The 25,055-nt window shown below is 46.5% G+C and overlaps 1 protein-coding gene across 1 annotated transcript in view; it reads left to right on the top strand.

Moving 5' to 3' along the window:
* Positions 1 to 25,055, top strand: part of LOC121275013 (non-homologous end joining factor IFFO1-like) — a gene marked incomplete at its 5' end in the record, with an annotated part of 217,784 nt that overhangs the window by 89,353 nt on the left and 103,376 nt on the right. The window contains 2 exons of the mRNA XM_041182406.1: positions 22,266 to 22,361; positions 24,799 to 24,939. Coding sequence (XP_041038340.1) covers positions 22,266 to 22,361; positions 24,799 to 24,939 — 237 coding nt within the window. The remainder of the gene's footprint in view (positions 1 to 22,265; positions 22,362 to 24,798; positions 24,940 to 25,055) is intronic.

The raw sequence follows: 25,055 nt of genomic DNA, 5'->3' as shown, positions 1-25,055 counted from the left end.
CAAACCCTAACTATAGTCTGAAGCACCACATCTACCCTAACCATAAACCCAACCCTAACGCAAACCCTAACTATAGGCCGAACCAGAACATCTACCCTAACCATTTACCCAACCCAAACCCTAACTATAGGCTGAACCACCACATCTACCCTAACCATAAACCCAACCCTAAACTAAACCCTAACTATAGGCTGAACCAGAACATCTACCCTAACCCTAAACCCAACCCAAACCCTAACTATAGGCTGAACCACCACATCTACCCTAACCATAAACCCAACCCTAACCCAAACCCTAATATAGGCTGAACCAGAACATCTACCCTAACCATAAAACCAACACTAACCCAAACCCTAACTACAGGCAGAACCACCACATCTACCCTAACCATAAACCCAACCCCACCCCAAACCCTAACTATAGGCAGAACCACCACAACTACCCCAACCATAAACCCAACCCTAACCTAAACCCTAACTATAGGCTGAACCAGAACTTCTACCCTAACCATAAACCCAACCCTAACCCAAACCCTAACAATAGACCAAACCACCACATCTACCCTAACCATTAACCCAACCCTAACCCAAACCCTAACTATAGACTGAAGCACCACATCTACCCTAACCATAAACCCAACCCTAACGCAAACCCTAACTATAGGCCGAACCAGAACATCTACCCTAACCATATACCCAACCCAAACCCTAACTATATGCCAAACCAGAACATTTACCCTAACCATAAACCCAACCCTAAAACAAACCGTAACTATAGGCCGAACCACCACATCTACCCTAACCATAAATCCAACCCAAACCCAAACCCTATCTTTAGGCAGAACCAGAACATCTACCCGAACCCTAAACCCAACCCTAACCCAAACCCTAACTATAGGCCGAACCAGAACATCTACCCTAACCATAAACCCAACCGTAAACCAGACCCTAACTATAGACCGAACCACAATATCTACCCTAACCATCAACCCAACCCTAACCGAAACCCTAACTATAGGCAGAACCACCACATCTACACTAACCATAAACCCAACCCTAACCCAAACCCTAACTATAGGCCAAACCAGAACATCTACCCTAACCATAAACCCAACCCTAACCCAAACCCTAACTATAGGCAGAACCACCACATCTACCCTAACCATAAACCCGACTCTAATCCAAACCCTAACTATAGACCGAACCAGCACATCTACCCTAACCATTAACCCAAACACTAACTATAGGCCAAACCAGAACATCTACCCTAACCCTAAACCCAACCCAAACCCAAACCCTAACTATAGGCCGAACCAGAACATCTACCCTAACCATAAACACAACCCTAACCCAAACACCAACTATAGGCCAAACTAGAACATCTACCTTAACCATAAACCCAACCCTAACCCAAACCCTAACAATAGACCAAACCACCACATCTACCCTAACCATTAACCCAACCCTAACCCAAACCCTAACTATAGACTGAAGCACCACATCTACCCTAACCATAAACCCAACCCTAACGCAAACCCTAACTATAGGCCGAACCAGAACATCTACCCTAACCATATACCCAACCCAAACCCTAACTATAGGCCAAACCAGAACATTTACCCTAACCATAAACCCAACCCTAACCCAAACCCTAACTATAGGCCGAACCACCACATCTACCCTAACCATAAATCCAACCCAAACCCAAACCCTATCTATAGGCAGAACCAGAACATCTACCCTAACCCTAAACCCAACCCTAACACAAACCCTAACTATAGGCTGAACCAGAACATCTACCCTAACCCTCAACCCAACCCTAAGCCAAACCCTAACTATAGACCGAACCACCACATCTACCCTAACCATAAACCCAACCCTAACCCAAACCCTAACTATAGTCAGAACCACCACATCTACACTAACCATAACCGCAACCCTAACCCAAACCCTAACTATAGGCTGAACCAGAACGTCTACCCTAACCCTAAACCCAACCCTAACCCAAACCCTAACTATAGGCTGAACCAGAACATCTACCCTAACCATAAGCCCAACCCTAACCATAAACCCTAACTATAGACCGAACCACCACATCTACCCTAACCATCAACCCAACCCTAACCCAAACCCTAATTATAGGCAGAACCACCACATCTACCCTAACCATAAACCCAACCCTAACCCAAACCCTAACTATAGGCCGAACCAGAACATCTACCCTAACCATAAACCCAAACCTAACCCAAACCCTAACTATAGACCGAACCACCACATCTACCGTAACCATAAACCCAACCCTAAACCAAACCCTAACTGTAGGCCGAACCAGAACATCTACCCTAACCCTAAACCCAACCCAAAGCCAAACACTAACTATAGGCCAAACCAGAACATCTACCCTAACCCTAAACCCAACCCAAACCCAAACCCTAACTATAGGCTGAACCAGAACTTCTACCCTAACCATAAATCCAACCCTAACCCAAACCCTAACTATAGGCAGAACCACCACATCTACCCTAACCATAAACCCAACCCTAACCCAAACTCTAACTATAGGCCGAACCAGAACATCTACCCTAACCATAAACCCAACCCTAACGCAAACCCTAACTATAGGCCGAACCAGAACATCTACCCTAACCATAAACCCAACCCTAACCCAAACCCTAACTATAGACCAAACCACCACATCTACCCTAACCATTAACCCAACCCTAACCCAAACCCTAACTATAGACTGAAGCACCACATCTACCCTAACCATAAACCCAACCCTAACGCAAACCCTAACTATAGGCCGAACCAGAACATCTACCCTAACCATATACCCAACCCAAACCCTAACTATAGGCCAAACCAGAACATTTACCCTAACCATAAACCCAACCCTAACCCAAACCCTAACTATAGGCCGAACCACCACATCTATCCTAACCATAAATCCAACCCAAACCCAAACCCTATCTATAGGCAGAACCAGAACATCTACCCTAACCCTAAACCCAACCCTAACCCAAACCCTAACTATAGGCTGAACCAGAACATCTACCCTAACCATAAACCCACCCCAAACCCTAACTATAGGCCAAACCAGAACATCTACCCTAACCATAAACCCAACCCTAACCCAAACCCTAACTATAGACCAAACCACCACATCTACCCTAACCATTAACCCAACCCTAACCCAAACCCTAACTATAGACTGAAGCACCACATCTACCCTAACCATAAACCCAACCCTAACGCAAACCCTAACTATAGGCCGAACCAGAACATCTACCCTAACCATTTACCCAACCCAAACCCTAACTATAGGCTGAACCACCACATCTACCCTAACCATAAACCCAACCCTAAACTAAACCCTAACTATAGGCTGAACCAGAACATCTACCCTAACCCTAAACCCAACCCAAACCCTAACTATAGGCTGAACCACCACATCTACCCTAACCATAAACCCAACCCTAACCCAAACCCTAATATAGGCTGAACCAGAACATCTACCCTAACCATAAAACCAACACTAACCCAAACCCTAACTACAGGCAGAACCACCACATCTACCCTAACCATAAACCCAACCCCACCCCAAACCCTAACTATAGGCAGAACCACCACAACTACCCCAACCATAAACCCAACCCTAACCTAAACCCTAACTATAGGCTGAACCAGAACTTCTACCCTAACCATAAACCCAACCCTAACCCAAACCCTAACAATAGACCAAACCACCACATCTACCCTAACCATTAACCCAACCCTAACCCAAACCCTAACTATAGACTGAAGCACCACATCTACCCTAACCATAAACCCAACCCTAACGCAAACCCTAACTATAGGCCGAACCAGAACATCTACCCTAACCATATACCCAACCCAAACCCTAACTATATGCCAAACCAGAACATTTACCCTAACCATAAACCCAACCCTAAAACAAACCCTAACTATAGGCCGAACCACCACATCTACACTAACCATAAATCCAACCCAAACCCAAACCCTATCTTTAGGCAGAACCAGAACATCTACCCGAACCCTAAACCCAACCCTAACCCAAACCCTAACTATAGGCCGAACCAGAACATCTACCCTAACCATAAACCCAACCGTAAACCAGACCCTAACTATAGACCGAACCACAATATCTACCCTAACCATCAACCCAACCCTAACCGAAACCCTAACTATAGGCAGAACCACCACATCTACACTAACCATAAACCCAACCCTAACCCAAACCCTAACTATAGGCCAAACCAGAACATCTACCCTAACCATAAACCCAACCCTAACCCAAACCCTAACTATAGGCAGAACCACCACATCTACCCTAACCATAAACCCGACTCTAATCCAAAACCTAACTATAGACCGAACCAGCACATCTACCCTAACCATTAACCCAAACACTAACTATAGGCCAAACCAGAACATCTACCCTAACCCTAAACCCAACCCAAACCCAAACCCTAACTATAGGCCGAACCAGAACATCTACCCTAACCATAAACACAACCCTAACCCAAACACCAACTATAGGCCAAACTAGAACATCTACCTTAACCATAAACCCAACCCTAACCCAAACCCTAACAATAGACCAAACCACCACATCTACCCTAACCATTAACCCAACCCTAACCCAAACCCTAACTATAGACTGAAGCACCACATCTACCCTAACCATAAACCCAACCCTAACGCAAACCCTAACTATAGGCCGAACCAGAACATCTACCCTAACCATATACCCAACCCAAACCCTAACTATAGGCCAAACCAGAACATTTACCCTAACCATAAACCCAACCCTAACCCAAACCCTAACTATAGGCCGAACCACCACATCTACCCTAACCATAAATCCAACCCAAACCCAAACCCTATCTATAGGCAGAACCAGAACATCTACCCTAACCCTAAACCCAACCCTAACACAAACCCTAACTATAGGCTGAACCAGAACATCTACCCTAACCATAAACCGAACCGTAAACCAAACCCTAACTATAGACCGAACCACAATATCTACCCTAACCCTCAACCCAACCCTAAGCCAAACCCTAACTATAGACCGAACCACCACATCTACCCTAACCATAAACCCAACCCTAACCCAAACCCTAACTATAGTCAGAACCACCACATCTACACTAACCATAACCGCAACCCTAACCCAAACCCTAACTATAGGCTGAACCAGAACGTCTACCCTAACCCTAAACCCAACCCTAACCCAAACCCTAACTATAGGCTGAACCAGAACATCTACCCTAACCATAAGCCCAACCTAACCATAAACCCTAACTATAGACCGAACCACCACATCTACCCTAACCATCAACCCAACCCTAACCCAAACCCTAATTATAGGCAGAACCACCACATCTACCCTAACCATAAACCCAACCCTAACCCAAACCCTAACTATAGGCCGAACCAGAACATCTACCCTAACCATAAACCCAAACCTAACCCAAACCCTAACTATAGACCGAACCACCACATCTACCGTAACCATAAACCCAACCCTAAACCAAACCCTAACTGTAGGCCGAACCAGAACATCTACCCTAACCCTAAACCCAACCCAAAGCCAAACACTAACTATAGGCCAAACCAGAACATCTACCCTAACCCTAAACCCAACCCAAACCCAAACCCTAACTATAGGCTGAACCAGAACTTCTACCCTAACCATAAATCCAACCCTAACCCAAACCCTAACTATAGGCAGAACCACCACATCTACCCTAACCATAAACCCAACCCTAACCCAAACTCTAACTATAGGCCGAACCAGAACATCTACCCTAACCATAAACCCACCCCAAACCCTAACTATAGGCCAAACCAGAACATCTACCCTAACCATAAACCCAACCCTAACCCAAACCCTAACTATAGATCAAACCACCACATCTACCCTAACCATTAACCCAACCCTAACACAAACCCTAACTATAGACTGAAGCACCACATCTACCCTAACCATAAACCCAACCCTAACGCAAACCCTAACTATAGGCCGAACCAGAACATCTACCCTAACCATATAGCCAACCCAAACCCTAACTATACGCCAAACCAGAACATTTACCCTAACCATAAACCCAACCCTAACCCAAACCCTAACTATAGGCCGAACCACCACATCTACCCTAACCATAAATCCAACCCAAACCCAAACCCTATCTATAGGCAGAACCAGAACATCTACCCTAACCCTAAACCCAACCCTAACCCAAACCCTAACTATAGGCTGAACCAGAACATCTACCCTAACCATAAACCCAACCGTAAACCAAACCCTAACTATAGACCGAACCACAATATCTACCCTAACCCTCAACCCAACCCTAAGCCAAACCCTAACTATAGACCGAACCACCACCTCTACCCTAACCATAAACCCAACCCTAACCCAACCCCTAACTATAGACCGAACCAGAACATCTACCCTAACCATAACCCCAACCCTAACCTTAACTATAGGCTGAATCAGAACATCGACCCTAACCTTAAACCCACCCCAAACCCTAACTATAGGCCGAACCACCACATCTACCCTAACCATAAACGCAACCCTAACCTAAAACCTAACTATAGGCTGAACCAGAACATCTACCCTAACCCTAAACCCCAACCCAAACCCTAACTATAGGCTGAACCACCACATCTACCCTAACCATAAACCCAACCCTAACACAAACCCTAATATAGGCTGAACCAGAACATCTACCCTAACCATAAAACCAACACTAACCCAAACCCTAACTACAGGCAGAACCACCACATCTACCCTAACCATAAACCCAACCGCACTCCAAACCCTAACTATAGGCAGAACTACAACAACTACCCCAACCATAAAACCAACCCTAACCTAAACCCTAACTATAGGCTGAACCAGGGCATCTACCCTAACCATAAACCCAACCCTAACCCAAACCCTAACTATAGGCCGAACCAGAACATCTACCCTAACCATAAACCCAACCCTAACCCAAACCCTAACTATAGACCGAACCACAACATCTACCCTAACCATAAACCCAACCCTAACCCAAACCCTAACTATAGGCCGAACCACCATATCTGCCCTAACCATAAACCCACCCCAAACCCTAACTATAGGCCAAACCACAATATGTACCCTAACCATAAACCCAACCCAAACCCTAACTATAGACTGAACCACAACATACACACTAACCATAAACCCAACCATAACCCAAACCCTAACTATAGGCTGAACCAGAACATCTACCCTAACCCTAAACCCAACCCTAACCCACACCCTAATTATAGGCAGAACCACGACATCTACCCTAACCATAAACCCAACCCTAACCCAAACCCTAACTATAGGCAGAACCACCACATCTACCCTAACCATAAACCCAACCCCACCCCAAACCCTAACTATAGGCAGAACCACCACAACTACCCCAACCATAAACCCAACCCTAACCTAAACCCTAACTATAGGCTGAACCAGAACATCTACCCTAACCATAAACCCAACCCTAACCCAAACCCTAACTATAGGCCGAACCAGAACATCTACCCTAAACATAAACCCAACCCTAACCCAAAACCCTAACTATAGACCGAAGCACCACATCTACCTAACCATAAACCCAACCCTAACCCAAACCCTAACTGTAGGCTGAACCACAACATCTACCCTAACCATAAACCCAACCCTAACCCAAACCCTAACTTTAGGCCGAACGACCATATCTACCCTAACCATAAACCAACCACTAACCCTAACTATAGGCCACACCACAATATGTACCCTAACCAAAAACCCAACCCAAACCCTAACTATAGACTGAACCACAACATACACACTAACCATAAAACCAACCATAACCCAAACCCTAACTATAGGCTGAACCAGAACATCTACCCTAACCCTAAACCCAACCCTAACCCAAACCCTAATTATAGGCAGAACCACCACATCTACCCTAACCATAATCCCAACCCTAACCCAAACCCTAACTATAGGCAGAACCACCACATCTACCCTAACCATAAACCCAACCCTAACCTAAACCCTAACTATAGGCTGAACCAGAACATCTACCCTAACCCTAAACCCAACCCAAACCATAACTATAGGCTGAACCACCACAACTACCCCAACCATAAACCCAAGCCTAACCTAAACCCTAACTATAGGCTGAACCAGAACATCTACCCTAACCATAAACCCAACCCTAACCCAAACCCTAACTATAGGCCGAACCAGAACATCTACCCTAACCATAAACCCAACCCTAACCCAAACCCTAACTATAGACCGAAGCACCACATCTACCCTAACCATAAACCCAACCCTAACCCAAACCCTAACTATAGTCAGAACCACCACATCTACACTAACCATAAACGCAACCCTAACCCAAACCCTAACTATAGGCTGAACCAGAACATCTACCCTAACTCTAAACCCAACCCTAACCCAAACCCTAACTATAGGCTGAACCAGAACATCTACCCTAACCATAAGCCCAAACCTAACCATAAACCCTAACTATAGACCGAACCACCACATCTACCCTAACCATCAACCCAACCCTAACCCAAACCCTAATTATAGGCAGAACCACCACATCTACCCTAACCATAAACCCAACCCTAACCCAAACCCTAACTATAGGCCGAACCAGAACATCTACCCTAACCATAAACCCAAACCTAACCCAAACCCTAACTAGAGACCGAACTACCACATCTACCATAACCATAAACCCAACCCTAAACCAAACCCTAACTGTAGGCCGAACCAGAACATCTACCCTAACCCTAAACCCAACCCAAAGCCAAACACTAACTATAGGCCAAACCAGAACATCTACCCTAACCCTAAACCCAACCCAAACCCAAACCCTAACTATAGGCTGAACCAGAACTTCTACCCTAACCATAAATCCAACCCTAACCCAAACCCTAACTATAGGCAGAACCACCACATCTACCCTAACCATAAACCCAACCCTAACCCAAACTCTAACTATAGGCCGAACCAGAACATCTACCCTAACCATAAACCCACCCCAAACCCTAACTATAGGCCAAACCAGAACATCTACCCTAACCATAAACCCAACCCTAACCCAAACCCTAACTATAGGCAGAACCACCACATCTACCCTAACCATAAACCCGACTCTAATCCAAACCCTAACTATAGACCAAACCAGCACATCTACCCTAACCATTAACCCAAACACTAACTATAGGCCAAACCAGAACATCTACCCTAACCCTAAACCCAACCCAAACCCAAACCCGAACTATAGGCCGAACCAGAACATCTACCCTAACCATAAACCCAACCCTAAACCAAACCCTAACTATAGACCAAACCACCAGATCTACCCTAACCATAAACCCAACCCTAACCCAAACCCTAACTATAGACTGAAGCACCACATATACCCTAACCATAAACCCAACCCTAACGCAAACCCTAACTATAGGCCGAACCAGAACATCTACCCTAACCATAAACCCAACCCAAACCCTAACTATATGCCAAACCAGAACATTTACCCTAACCATAAACCCAACCCTAAAACAAACCCTAACTATAGGCCGAACCACCACATCTACCCTAACCATAAATCCAACCCAAACCCAAACCCTATCTTTAGGCAGAACCAGAACATCTACCCGAACCCTAAACCCAACCCTAACCCAAACCCTAACTATAGGCCGAACCACAATATCTACCCTAACCATCAACCCAACCCTAACCGAAACCCTAACTATAGGCAGAACCACCACATCTACACTAACCATAAACCCAACCCTAACCCAAACCCTAACTATAGGCCAAACCAGAACATCTACCCTAACCATAAACCCAACCCTAACCCAAACCCTAACTATAGGCAGAACCACCACATCTACCCTTACCATAAACCCGACTCTAATCCAAACCCTAACTATAGACCGAACCAGCACATCTACCCTAACCATTAACCCAAACACTAACTATAGGCCAAACCAGAACATCTACCCTAACCCTAAACCCAACCCAAACCCAAACCCTAACTATAGGCCGAACCAGAACATCTACCCTAACCATAAACACAACCCTAACCCAAACACCAACTATAGGCCAAACCAGAACATCTACCTTAACCATAAACCCAACCCCAACCCAAACCCTAACTATAGACCAAACCACCACATCTACCCTAACCATTAACCCAACCCTAACCCAAACCCTAACTATAGACTGAAGCACCACATCTACCCTAACCATAAACCCAACCCTAATGCAAACCCTAACTATAGGCCGAACCAGACCATCTACCCTAACCATATACCCAACCCAAACCCTAACTATAGGCCAAACCAGAACATTTACCCTTACCATAAACCCAACCCTAACCCAAACCTTAACTATAGGCCGAACCACCACATCTACCCTAACCATAAATCCAACCCAAACCCAAACCCTATCTATAGGCAGAACCAGAACATCTACCCTAACCCTAAACCCAACCCTAACCCAAACCCTAACTATAGGCTGAACCAGAACATCTACCCTAACCATAAACCCAACCGTAAACCAAACCCTAACTATAGACCGAACCACAATATCTACCCTAACCCTCAACCCAACCCTAAGCCAAACCCTAACTATAGACCGAACCACCACATCTACCCTAACCATAAACCTAACCCTAACCCAAACCCTAACTATAGTCAGAACCACCACATCTACACTAACCATAAACGCAACCCTAACCCAAACCCTAACTATAGGCTGAACCAGAACATCTACCCTAACTCTAAACCCAACCCTAACCCAAACCCTAACTATAGGCTGAACCAGAACATCTACCCTAACCATAAGCCCAAACCTAACCATAAACCCTAACTATAGACCGAACCACCACATCTACCCTAACCATCAACCCAACCCTAACCCAAACCCTAATTATAGGCAGAACCACCACATCTACCCTAACCATAAACCCAACCCTAACCCAAACCCTAACTATAGGCCGAACCAGAACATCTACCCTAACCATAAACCCAAACCTAACCCAAACCCTAACTAGAGACCGAACTACCACATCTACCGTAACCATAAACCCAACCCTAAACCAAACCCTAACTGTAGGCCGAACCAGAACATCTACCCTAACCCTAAACCCAACCCAAAGCCAAACCATAACTATAGGCTGAACCAGAACTTCTACCCTAACCATAAATCCAACCCTAACCCAAACCCTAACTATAGGCAGAACCACCACATCTACCCTAACCATAAACCCAACCCTAACCCAAACTCTAACTATAGGCCGAACCAGAACATCTACCCTAACCATAAACCCACCCCAAACCCTAACTATAGGCCAAACCAGAACATCTACCCTAACCATAAACCCAACCCTAACCCAAACCCTAACTATAGGCAGAACCACCACATCTACCCTAACCATAAACCCGACTCTAATCCAAACCCTAACTATAGACCGAACCAGCACATCTACCCTAACCATTAACCCAAACACTAACTATAGGCCAAACCAGAACATCTACCCTAACCCTAAACCCAACCCAAACCCAAACCCGAACTATAGGCCGAACCAGAACATCTACCCTAACCATAAACCCAACCCTAAACCAAACCCTAACAATAGACCAAACCACCAGATCTACCCTAACCATAAACCCAACCCTAACCCAAACCCTAACTATAGACTGAAGCACCACATCTACCCTAACCATAAACCCAACCCTAACGCAAACCCTAACTATAGGCCGAACCAGAAAATCTACCCTAACCATAAACCCAACCCAAACCCTAACTATATGCCAAACCAGAACATTTACCCTAACCATAAACCCAACCCTAAAACAAACCCTAACTATAGGCCGAACCACCACATCTACCCTAACCATAAATCCAACCCAAACCCAAACCCTATCTTTAGGCAGAACCAGAACATCTACCCGAACACTAAACCCAACCCTAACCCAAACCCTAACTATAGGTCGAACCAGAACATCTACCCTAACCATAAATCCAACCATAAACCAGACCCTAACTATAGACCGAACCACAATATCTACCCTAAACATCAACCCAACCCTAACCGACACCCTAACTATAGGCAGAACCACCACATCTACACTAACCATAAACCCAACCCTAACCCAAACCCTAACTATAGGCCAAACCAGAACATCTACCCTAACCATAAACCCAACCCTAACCCAAACCCTAACTATAGGCAGAACCACCACATCTACCCTTACCATAAACCCGACTCTAATCCAAACCCTAACTATAGACCGAACCAGCACATCTACCCTAACCATTAACCCAAACACTAACTATAGGCCAAACCAGAACATCTACCCTAACCCTAAACCCAACCCAAACCCAAACCCTAACTATAGGCCGAACCAGAACATCTACCCTAACCATAAACACAACCCTAACCCAAACACCAAATATAGGCCAAACCAGAACATCTACCTTAACCATAAACCCAACCCCAACCCAAACCCTAACTATAGACCAAACCACCACATCTACCCTAACCATTAACCCAACCCTAACCCAACCCTAACTATATAGGCCGAACCAGAACATCTACCCTAACCATAAACTCAACCCTAAACCAAACCCTAACTATAGACCAAACCACCAGATCTACCCTAACCATAAACCCAACCCTAACCCAAACCCTAACTATAGACTGAAGCACCACATCTACCCTAACCATAAACCCAACCCTAACGCAAACCCTAACTATAGGCCGAACCAGAACATCTACCCTAACCATAAACCCAACCCAAACCCTAACTATATGCCAAACCAGAACATTTACCCTAACCATAAACCCAACCCTAAAACAAACCCTAACTATAGGCCGAACCACCACATCTACCCTAACCATAAATCCAACCCAAACCCAAACCCTATCTTTAGGCAGAACCAGAACATCTACCCGAACACTAAACCCAACCCTAACCCAAACCCTAACTATAGGCCGAACCAGAACATCTACCCTAACCATAAACCCAACCGTAAACCAGACCCTAACTATAGACCGAACCACAATATCTACCCTAAACATCAACCCAACCCTAACCGAAACCCTAACTATAGGCAGAACCACCACATCTACACTAACCATAAACCCAACCCTAACCCAAACCCTAACTATAGGCCAAACCAGAACATCTACCCTAACCATAAACCCAACCCTAACCCAAACCCTAACTATAGGCAGAACCACCACATCTACCCTTACCATAAACCCGACTCTAATCCAAACCCTAACTATAGACCGAACCAGCACATCTACCCTAACCATTAACCCAAACACTAACTATAGGCCAAACCAGAACATCTACCCTAACCCTAAACCCAACCCAAACCCAAACCCTAACTATAGGCCGAACCAGAACATCTACCCTAACCATAAACACAACCCTAACCCAAACACCAACTATAGGCCAAACCAGAACATCTACCTTAACCATAAACCCAACCCCAACCCAAACCCTAACTATAGACCAAACCACCACATCTACCCTAACCATTAACCCAACCCTAACCCAAACCCTAACTATAGACTGAAGCACTACATCTACCCTAACCATAAACCCAACCCTAACGCAAACCCTAACTATAGGCCGAACCAGAACATCTACCCTAACCATATACCCAACCCAAACCCTAACTATAGGCCAAACCAGAACATTTACCCTAACCATAAACCCAACCCTAACCCAAACCCTAACTATAGGCCGAACCACCACATCTACCCTAACCATAAATCCAACCCAAACCCAAACCCTATCTATAGGCAGAACCAGAACATCTACCCTAACCCTAAACCCAACCCTAACCCAAACCCTAACTATAGGCTGAACCAGAACATCTACCCTAACCATAAACCCAACCGTAAACCAAACCCTAACTATAGACCGAACCACAATATCTACCCTAACCCTCAACCCAACCCTAAGCCAAACCCTAACTATAGACCGAACCACCACATCTACCCTAACCATAAACCCAACCCTAACCCAAACCCTAACTATAGTCAGAACCACCACATCTACACTAACCATAAACGCAACCCTAACCCAAACCCTAACTATAGGCGGAACCAGAACATCTACCCTAACTCTAAACCCAACCCTAACCCAAACCCTAACTATAGGCCGAACCAGAACATCTACCCTAACCATAAACCCAAACCTAACCCAAACCCTAACTAGAGACCGTACTACCACATCTACCGTAACCATAAACCCAACCCTAAACCAAACCCTAACTGTAGGCCGAACCAGAACATCTACCCTAACCCTAAACCCAACCCAAAGCCAAACACTAACTATAGGCCAAACCAGAACATCTACCCTAACCCTAAACCCAACCCAAACCCAAACCCTAACTATAGGCTGAACCAGAACTTCTACCCTAACCATAAATCCAACCCTAACCCAAACCCTAACTATAGGTAGAACCACCACATCTACCCTAACCATAAACCCAACCCTAACCCAAACTCTAACTATAGGCCGAACCAGAACATCTACCCTAACCATAAACCCACCCCAAACCCTAACTATAGGCCAAACCAGAACATCTACCCTAACCATAAACCCAACCCTAACCCAAACCCTAACTATAGACCAAACCACCACATCTACCCTAACCATTAACCCAACCCTAACCCAAACCCTAACTATAGACTGAAGCACCACATCTACCCTAACCATAAACCCAACCCTAACGCAAACCCTAACTATAGGCCGAACCAGAACATTTACCCTAACCATAAACCCAACCCTAACCCAAACCCTAACTATAGGCCGAACCACCACATCTACCCTAACCATAAATCCAACCCAAACCCAAACCCTATCTATAGGCAGAACCAGAACATCTACCCTAACCCTAAACCCAACCCTAACCCAAACCCTAACTATAGGCTGAACCAGAACATCTACCCTAACCATAAACCCAACCGTAAACCAAACCCTAACTATAGACCGAACCACAATATCTACCCTAACCCTCAACCCAACCCTAAGCCAAACCCTAACTATAGACCGAACCACCACATCTACCCTAACCATAAACCTAACCCTAACCCAAACCCTAACTATAGTCAGAACCACCACATCTACACTAACCATAAACGCAACCCTAACCCAAACCCTAACTATAGGCTGAACCAGAACATCTACCCTAACCCTAAACCCAACCCTTACCCAAACCCTAACTATAGGCTGAACCAGAACATCTACCCTAACCATAAGCCCAACCCTAACCATAAACCCTAACTATAGACCGAACCACCACATCTACCCTAACCATCAACCCAACCCTAACCCAAACCCTAATTATAGGCAGAACCACCACATCTACCCTAACCATAAACCCAACCCTAACCCAAACCCTAACTATAGGCCGAACCAGAACATCTACCCTAACCATAAACCCAAACCTAACCCAAACCCTAACTATAGACCGAACCACCACATCTACCGTAACCATACACCCAACCCTAAACCAAACCCTAACTGTAGGCCGAACCAGAACATCTACCCTAACCCTAAACCCAACCCAAAGCCAAACACTAACTATAGGCCAAACCAGAACATCTACCCTAACCCTAAACCCAACCCAAACCCAAACCCTAACTATAGGCTGAACCAGAACTTCTACCCTAACCATTAATCCAACCCTAACCCAAACCCTAACTATAGGCAGAACCACCACATCTACCCTAACCATAAACCCAACCCTAACCCAAACTCTAACTATAGGCCGAACCAGAACATCTACCCTAACCATAAACCCACCCCAAACCCTAACTATAGGCCAAACCAGAACATCTACCCTAACCATAAACCCAACCCTAACCCAAACACTAACTATAGGCCAAACCAGAACATCTACCCTAACCATAAACCCAACCCTAACCCAAACCCTAACTATAGGCCGAACCAGAACATCTACCCTAACCATAAACACAACCCTAACCCAAACACCAACTATAGGCCAAACCAGAACATCTACCTTAACCATAAACCCAACCCCAACCCAAACCCTAACTATAGACCAAACCACCACATCTACCCTAACCATTAACCCAACCCTAACCCAAACCCTAACTATAGACTGAAGCACTACATCTACCCTAACCATAAACCCGACTCTAATCCAAACCCTAACTATAGACCGAACCAGCACATCTACCCTAACCATTAACCCAAACACTAACTATAGGCCAAACCAGAACATCTACCCTAACCCTAAACCCAACCCAAACCCAAACCCGAACTATAGGCCGAACCAGAACATCTACCCTAACCATAAACTCAACCCTAAACCAAACCCTAACTATAGACCAAACCACCAGATCTACCCTAACCATAAACCCAACCCTAACCCAAACCCTAACTATAGACTGAAGCACCACATCTACCCTAACCATAAACCCAACCCTAACGCAAACCCTAACTATAGGCCGAACCAGAACATCTACCCTAACCATAAACCCAACCCAAACCCTAACTAAATGCCAAACCAGAACATTTACCCTAACCATAAACCCAACCCTAAAACAAACCCTAACTATAGGCCGAACCACCACATCTACCCTAACCATAAATCCAACCCAAACCCAAACCCTATCTTTAGGCAGAACCAGAACATCTACCCGAACACTAAACCCAACCCTAACCCAAACCCTAACTATAGGTCGAACCAGAACATCTACCCTAACCATAAATCCAACCGTAAACCAGACCCTAACTATAGACCGAACCACAATATCTACCCTAAACATCAACCCAACCCTAACCGAAACCCTAACTATAGGCAGAACCACCACATCTACACTAACCATAAACCCAACCCTAACCCAAACCCTAACTATAGGCCAAACCAGAACATCTACCCTAACCATAAACCCAACCCTAACCCAAACCCTAACTATAGGCAGAACCACCACATCTACCCTTACCATAAACCCGACTCTAATCCAAACCCTAACTATAGACCGAACCAGCACATCTACCCTAACCATTAACCCAAACACTAACTATAGGCCAAACCAGAACATCTACCCTAACCCTAAACCCAACCCAAACCCAAACCCTAACTATAGGCCGAACCAGAACATCTACCCTAACCATAAACACAACCCTAACCCAAACACCAAATATAGGCCAAACCAGAACATCTACCTTAACCATAAACCCAACCCCAACCCAAACCCTAACTATAGACCAAACCACCACATCTACCCTAACCATTAACCCAACCCTAACCCAAACCCTAACTATAGACTGAAGCACCACATCTACCCTAACCATAAACCCAACCCTAACGCAAACCCTAACTATAGGCCGAACCAGAACATCTACCCTAACCATATACCCAACCCAAACCCTAACTATAGGCCAAACCAGAACATTTACCCTAACCATAAACCCAACCCTAACCCAAACCCTAACTATAGGCCGAACCACCACATCTACCCTAACCATAAATCCAACCCAAACCCAAACCCTATCTATAGGCAGAACCAGAACATCTACCCTAACCCTAAACCCAACCCTAACCCAAACCCTAACTATAGGCTGAACCAGAACATCTACCCTAACCATAAACCCAACCGTAAACCAAACCCTAACTATAGACCGAACCACAATATCTACCCTAACCCTCAACCCAACCCTAAGCCAAACCCTAACTATAGACCGAACCACCACATCTACCCTAACCATAAACCCAACCCTAACCCAAACCCTAACTATAGTCAGAACCACCACATCTACACTAACCATAAACGCAACCCTAACCCAAACCCTAACTATAGGCTGAACCAGAACATCTACCCTAACTCTAAACCCAACCCTAACCCAAACCCTAACTATAGGCCGAACCAGAACATCTACCCTAACCATAAACCCAAACCTAACCCAAACCCTAACTAGAGACCGAACTACCACATCTACCGTAACCATAATCCCAACCCTAAACCAAACCCTAACTGTAGACCGAACCAGAACATCTACCCTAACCCTAAACCCAACCCAAAGCCAAACACTAACTATAGGCCAAACCAGAACATCTACCCTAACCCTAAACCCAACCCAAACCCAAACCCTAACTATAGGCTGAACCAGAACATCTACCCTAACCATAAATCCAACCCTAACCCAAACCCTAACTATAGGTAGAACCACCACATCTACCCTAACCATAAACCCAACCCTAACCCAAACTCTAACTATAGGCCGAACCAGAACATCTACCCTAACCATAAACCCACCCCAAACCCTAACTATAGGCCAAACCAGAACATCTACCCTAACCATAAACCCAACCCTAACCCAAACCCTAACTATAGACCAAACCACCACATCTACCCTAACCATTAACCCAACCCTAACCCAAACCCTAACTATAGACTGAAGCACCACATCTACCCTAACCATAAACCCAACCCTAACGCAAACCCTAACTATAGGCCGAACCAGAACATCTACCCTAACCATATACCCAACCCAAACCCTAACTATAGGCCAAACCAGAACATTTACCCTAACCATAAACCCAACCCAAACCCAAACCCTATCTTTAGGCAGAACCAGAACATCTACCCGAACACTAAACCCAACCCTAACCCAAACCCTAACTATAGGCCGAACCAGAACATCTACCCTAACCATAAACCCAACCGTAAACCAGACCCTAACTATAGACCGAACCACAATATCTACCCTAAACATCAACCCAACCCTAACCGAAACCCTAACTATAGGCAGAACCACCACATCTACACTAACCATAAACCCAACCCTAACCCAAACCCTAACTATAGGCCAAACCAGAACATCTACCCTAACCATAAACCCAACCCTAACCCAAACCCTAACTATAGGCAGAACCACCACATCTACCCTTACCATAAACCCGACTCTAATCCAAACCCTAACTATAGACCGAACCAGCACATCTACCCTAACCATTAACCCAAACACTAACTATAGGCCAAACCAGAACATCTACCCTAACCCTAAACCCAACCCAAACCCAAACCCTAACTATAGGCCGAACCAGAACATCTACCCTAACCATAAACACAACCCTAACCCAAACACCAAATATAGGCCAAACCAGAACATCTACCTTAACCATAAACCCAACCCCAACCCAAACCCTAACTATAGACCAAACCACCACATCTACCCTAACCATTAACCCAACCCTAACCCAAACCTTAACTATAGACTGAAGCACCACATCTACCCTAACCATAAACCCAACCCTAACGCAAACCCTAACTATAGGCCGAACCAGAACATCTACCCTAACCATATACCCAACCCAAACCCTAACTATAGGCCAAACCAGAACATTTACCCTAACCATAAACCCAACCCTAACCCAAACCCTAACTATAGGCCGAACCACCACATCTACCCTAACCATAAATCCAACCCAAACCCAAACCCTATCTATAGGCAGAACCAGAACATCTACCCTAACCCTAAACCCAACCCTAACCCAAACCCTAACTATAGGCTGAACCAGAACATCTACCCTAACCATAAACCCAACCCTAAACCAAACCCTAACTATAGACCGAACCACAATATCTACCCTAACCCTCAACCCAACCCTAAGCCAAACCCTAACTATAGACCGAACCACCACATCTACCCTAACCATAAACCCAACCCTAACCCAAACCCTAACTATAGTCAGAACCACCACATCTACACTAACCATAAACGCAACCCTAACCCAAACCCTAACTATAGGCTGAACCAGAACATCTACCCTAACTCTAAACCCAACCCTAACCCAAACCCTAACTATAGGCCGAACCAGAACATCTACCCTAACCATAAACCCAAACCTAACCCAAACCCTAACTAGAGACCGAACTACCACATCTACCGTAACCATAAACCCAACCCTAAACCAAACCCTAACTGTAGGCCGAACCAGAACATCTACCCTAACCCTAAACCCAACCCAAAGCCAAACACTAACTATAGGCCAAACCAGAACATCTACCCTAACCCTAAACCCAACCCAAACCCAAACCCTAACTATAGGCTGAACCAGAACTTCTACCCTAACCATAAATCCAACCCTAACCCAAACCCTAACTATAGGCAGAACCACCACATCTACCCTAACCATAAACCCAACCCTAACCCAAACTCTAACTATAGGCCGAACCAGAACATCTACCCTAACCATAAACCCACCCCAAACCCTAACTATAGGCCAAACCAGAACATCTACCCTAACCATAAACCCAACCCTAACCCAAACCCTAACTATAGACCAAACCACCACATCTACCCTAACCATTAACCCAACCCTAACCCAAACCCTAACTATAGACTGAAGCACCACATCTACCCTAACCATAAACCCAACCCTAACGCAAACCCTAACTATAGGCCGAACCAGAACATCTACCCTAACCATATACCCAACCCAAACCCTAACTATAGGCCAAACCAGAACATTTACCCTAACCATAAACCCAACCCTAACCCAAACCCTAACTATAGGCCGAACCACCACATCTACCCTAACCATAAATCCAACCCAAACCCAAACCCTATCTATAGGCAGAACCAGAACATCTACCCTAACCCTAAACCCAACCCTAACCCAAACCCTAACTATAGGCTGAACCAGAACATCTACCCTAACCATAAACCCAACCGTAAACCAAACCCTAACTATAGACCGAACCACAATATCTACCCTAACCCTCAACCCAACACTAAGCCAAACCCTAACTATAGACCGAACCACCACATCTACCCTAACCATAAACCCAACCCTAACCCAAACCCTAACTATAGTCAGAACCACCACATCTACACTAACCATAAACGCAACCCTAACCCAAACCCTAACTATAGGCTGAACCAGAACATCTACCCTAACCCTAAACCCAACCCTTACCCAAACCCTAACTATAGGCTGAACCAGAACATCTACCCTAACCATAAGCCCAACCCTAACCATAAACCCTAACTATAGACCGAACCACCACATCTACCCTAACCATCAACCCAACCCTAACCCAAACCCTAATTATAGGCAGAACCACCACATCTACCCTAACCATAAACCCAACCCTAACCCAAACCCTAACTATAGGCCGAACCAGAACATCTACCCTAACCATAAACCCAAACCTAACCCAAACCCTAACTATAGACCGAACCACCACATCTACCGTAACCATAAACCCAACCCTAAACCAAACCCTAACTGTAGGCCGAACCAGAACATCTACCCTAACCCTAAACCCAACCCAAAGCCAAGCACTAACTATAGGCCAAACCAGAACATCTACCCTAACCCTAAACCCAACCCAAACCCAAACCCTAACTATAGGCTGAACCAGAACTTCTACCCTAACCATAAATCCAACCCTAACCCAAACCCTAACTATAGGCAGAACCACCACATCTACCCTAACCATAAACCCAACCCTAACCCAAACTCTAACTATAGGCCGAACCAGAACATCTACCCTAACCATAAACCCACCCCAAACCCTAACTATAGGCCAAACCAGAACATCTACCCTAACCATAAACCCAACCCTAACCCAAACCCTAACTATAGACCAAACCACCACATCTACCCTAACCATAAACCCAACCCTATCCCAAACCCTAACTATAGGCCAAACCAGAACATCTACCCTAACCATAAACCCAACCCAACCCCTAACTATAGGCCAAACCAGAACATCTACCCTAACCATAAACCCAACCCAAACCCTAACTATAGGCCAAACCAGAACATCTACCCTAACCATAAACCCAACCCTAACCCAAACCCTAACTATAGGCCGAACCAGAACATCTACCCTAACCATAAACCCAACCCAAACCCTAACTATAGGCCAAACCAGAACATCTACCCTAACCATAAACCCAACCCTAAGCCAAACCCTAACTATAGACCGAACCACCACATCTACCCTAACCATAAACCCACCCCTCGTATTAACCCTTAAATTTGCCCGAATTATAAGTCTTAACTCCACGGCCCTGAGCCTTAACGCCAGTCCCTCCCTTAACTCATGCACCCTCGCCCCCGATTCGAGACCCTCCCCTGGGATCTTCCCATGCCCTTCGCTGGTTATCGTAATGGTGCTCTCTGATTGGTTGTTGCAGGAATCTCAAGAAGCCGAGGTAGCACAGGAGGAGCTGGTGATGAAAGTGCAGGAGCTAAAGGCAGAGCTGGTGCTTTTCAAAGGCCTCATGAGTAATGTGAGTGAGCGGGGGAAGGGGGAAACCCCCAGGGGAAGGTGGCGGGGGGGGGGGGGGAAACACCCAAGGGAGTGGGGGAGAACACCCAAGGGGGAGAGGGGGGGAACCACCAAGGGAGTGGGGGGAACACCCAGGGGGAGAGGGGGAACACCCAAGGGAGTAGGGGGAACACCCAGGGGGAGAGGGGGAACACCCAAGGGAGTAGGGGGAACACCGAGGGGGAGAGGGGGAACACCCAAGGGAGTAGGGGGAACACTGAGGGGGAGAGGAGGAACACCCAATGGAGTGGGGGGAACACCGAGGGGGAGAGGGGGAACACCCAATGGAGTAGGGGGGACACATGGGGGGAGAGGCGGGGGGGAACCACCAAGGGAGTGGGGGGAACACCCAGGGGGAGGGGGGGAACACCCAAGGGAGTAGGGGGAAAACCCAGGGGGAGAGGGGGAACACCCAAGGGAGTAGGGGGGACGCACAGAGGGAGGGGGAACCTCGGGGAGAGGGGGGGGATCCCCCCCAAGGGAGAGGGTGGACCCCCTAGGGAGAGAGGGGGACCACCCCCTGGGGGGAGGGGGGAACACCCAGGGAGAGGGGAACCCCCCAGGGCGAGAGGGGGACCCCCAGAGGGAGTGGGGGAACCCCCGGTAGAGGGGGGAATCCCACAGGGAGAGGAGAGACCCCTCCCCCAATGGAGTGGGGGACCCCCAAGGAAGAACAGGACCCCCAAGGGAGAGGGGGAAACCCCCCAAGGGAGAGGGGGAGTCCCCAGGGAGAGGGGAGACCCCCAAGGGAGAGGGGGAGTCCCCAGGGAGAGGGGAAACCCAGGCCCCAGGGATTCAGGCCCATCCAGTGGATTCAGGATCTGTACAGTGGATTTGGGGTATATCCAGTGGATTCAGGATCTGTACAGTGGATTTGGGGTATATCCAGTGGATTCAGGATCTGTACAGTGGATTTGGGGTATATCCAGTGGATTCAGGATCTGTACAGTGGATTTGGGGTATATCCAGTGGATTCAGGATCTGTACAGTGGATTTGGGGTATATCCAGTGGATTCAGGATCTGTACAGTGGATTTGGGGTATATCCAGTGGATTCAGGATCTGTACAGTGGATTTGGGGTATATCCAGTGGATTCAGGATCTGTACAGTGGATTTGGGGTATATCCAGTGGATTCAGGATCTGTACAGTGGATTTGGGGTATATCCAGTGGATTCAGGATCTGTACAGTGGATTTGGTGTATATCCAGTGGATTCAGGATCTGTACAGTGGATTTGGGGTATATCCAGTGGATTCAGGATCTGTACAGTGGATTTGGGTTATATCCAGTGGATTCAGGATCTGTACAGTGGATTTGGGGTATATCCAGTGGATTCAGGATCTGTACAGTTGGTGTGGTGTATATCCAGTGGATTCAGGGTCTATTCAGTGAATTCAGCATCCCCCCTTATGGATTCAGGATCTAGGGATTGAATTTGGGGTCTATCCAATGGAATAATGGTCCATCCAGCAAATTCAGGGCCTATCCATTGGATTCAGGGCTGATGCGGTGGATTCAGGTTCTGTCCAATGGATTTGGGGTCCAACCAGTGAATTTATTGTCTATCCAGTGGTTTCGGTGTCTATCTAGTGGAGTTGAGGTCTGTCCAGTGTATTCGGGGTTTCTCCAATGGATTGGGGGTCTATCCAGTGACGAAACCTTCTACCCAGTAAATATTTTCTCCTATCCAGTGATTTCAGTATATTTCCAGTGATCCTGATGCTATGGGAGTGGACTCCTTACCCAGCAAATCGATGTAGGTTCTACCTAGTGGTCTAGGTCCTATCCAGTAGTTTCAGGACTTATACCGTGGCTTCAGGGTGTATCCAATTGATTCAGTGTCTGTCCAGTTGTTTTAAGGGACTATCCAGTGAGTTCAGGACCTATCCAGTGCATTGAGTGACTTCAGGGTCCCCACAGTGGATTTTGGGTCTTTCCGGTGAATTGAGGCTGTCTCTGTTGTGTCCAGGGTCTAGCCAGTGAGTTCAGGGCCGAGCCAGTGAGTTCAGGGTCAAGCCAGTGGATTTTGGGTCCAACCAGTGGGCTCTGGGTCCAGCCAGTAGGTTCTGGGTCCAGCCGGTGGCCTCTGGGTCCAGCCAGTGGGTTTTGGTTCAAGCCGGTGGGTTTTGACTCAAACCAGTGAGCTCTGGGTCCATCCAGTGGGTTCTGGGTCCAGCCAGTGGGCTCTGGGCCCAGCCAGTGGGTTTTGGGTCCAGCCAGTGGGCTCTGGGTCCAGCCAGTGGGCTCTGGGACTTGCTAGTGGGCTCTGGGTCCAGCTAGTGGGCTCTGGGTCCAACCAGTGGGCTCTGGGTCCAACCAGTGGGCTCTGGTTCCGGCCAGTGGGCTCTGGGTCCAGCCAGTGCACTCAGGATAATTCCAATGCCTCTCACCTCTCCCAGAATCTTTCTGACCTGGATACGAAGATCCAGGAGAAAGCGATGAAGGTCGATATGGACATCTGTCGCCGAATTGACATCACGGCCAAGCTGTGTGATGTCGCTCAGCAGAGGAACTGTGAAGACATGATCAAAATGTTCCAGGTGAATAGTGCAGGCTCCTGAATGGGTGAGTGAGGCAGTCACCCCATCCTGGGTCCATGTCTCTGTGCGTGGCTGTGTGTGTGTGTGTCTGTGTCTGTCCGTGTGTGTGCCTGTGC

This window comes from Carcharodon carcharias, assembly GCF_017639515.1.
Source record: "Carcharodon carcharias isolate sCarCar2 chromosome 40 unlocalized genomic scaffold, sCarCar2.pri SUPER_40_unloc_1, whole genome shotgun sequence".
Taxonomy (NCBI): domain Eukaryota; kingdom Metazoa; phylum Chordata; class Chondrichthyes; order Lamniformes; family Lamnidae; genus Carcharodon; species Carcharodon carcharias.
Note: the sequence above shows the minus strand (reverse complement) of the source record. Positions and strands in the feature narration are given on the sequence as shown.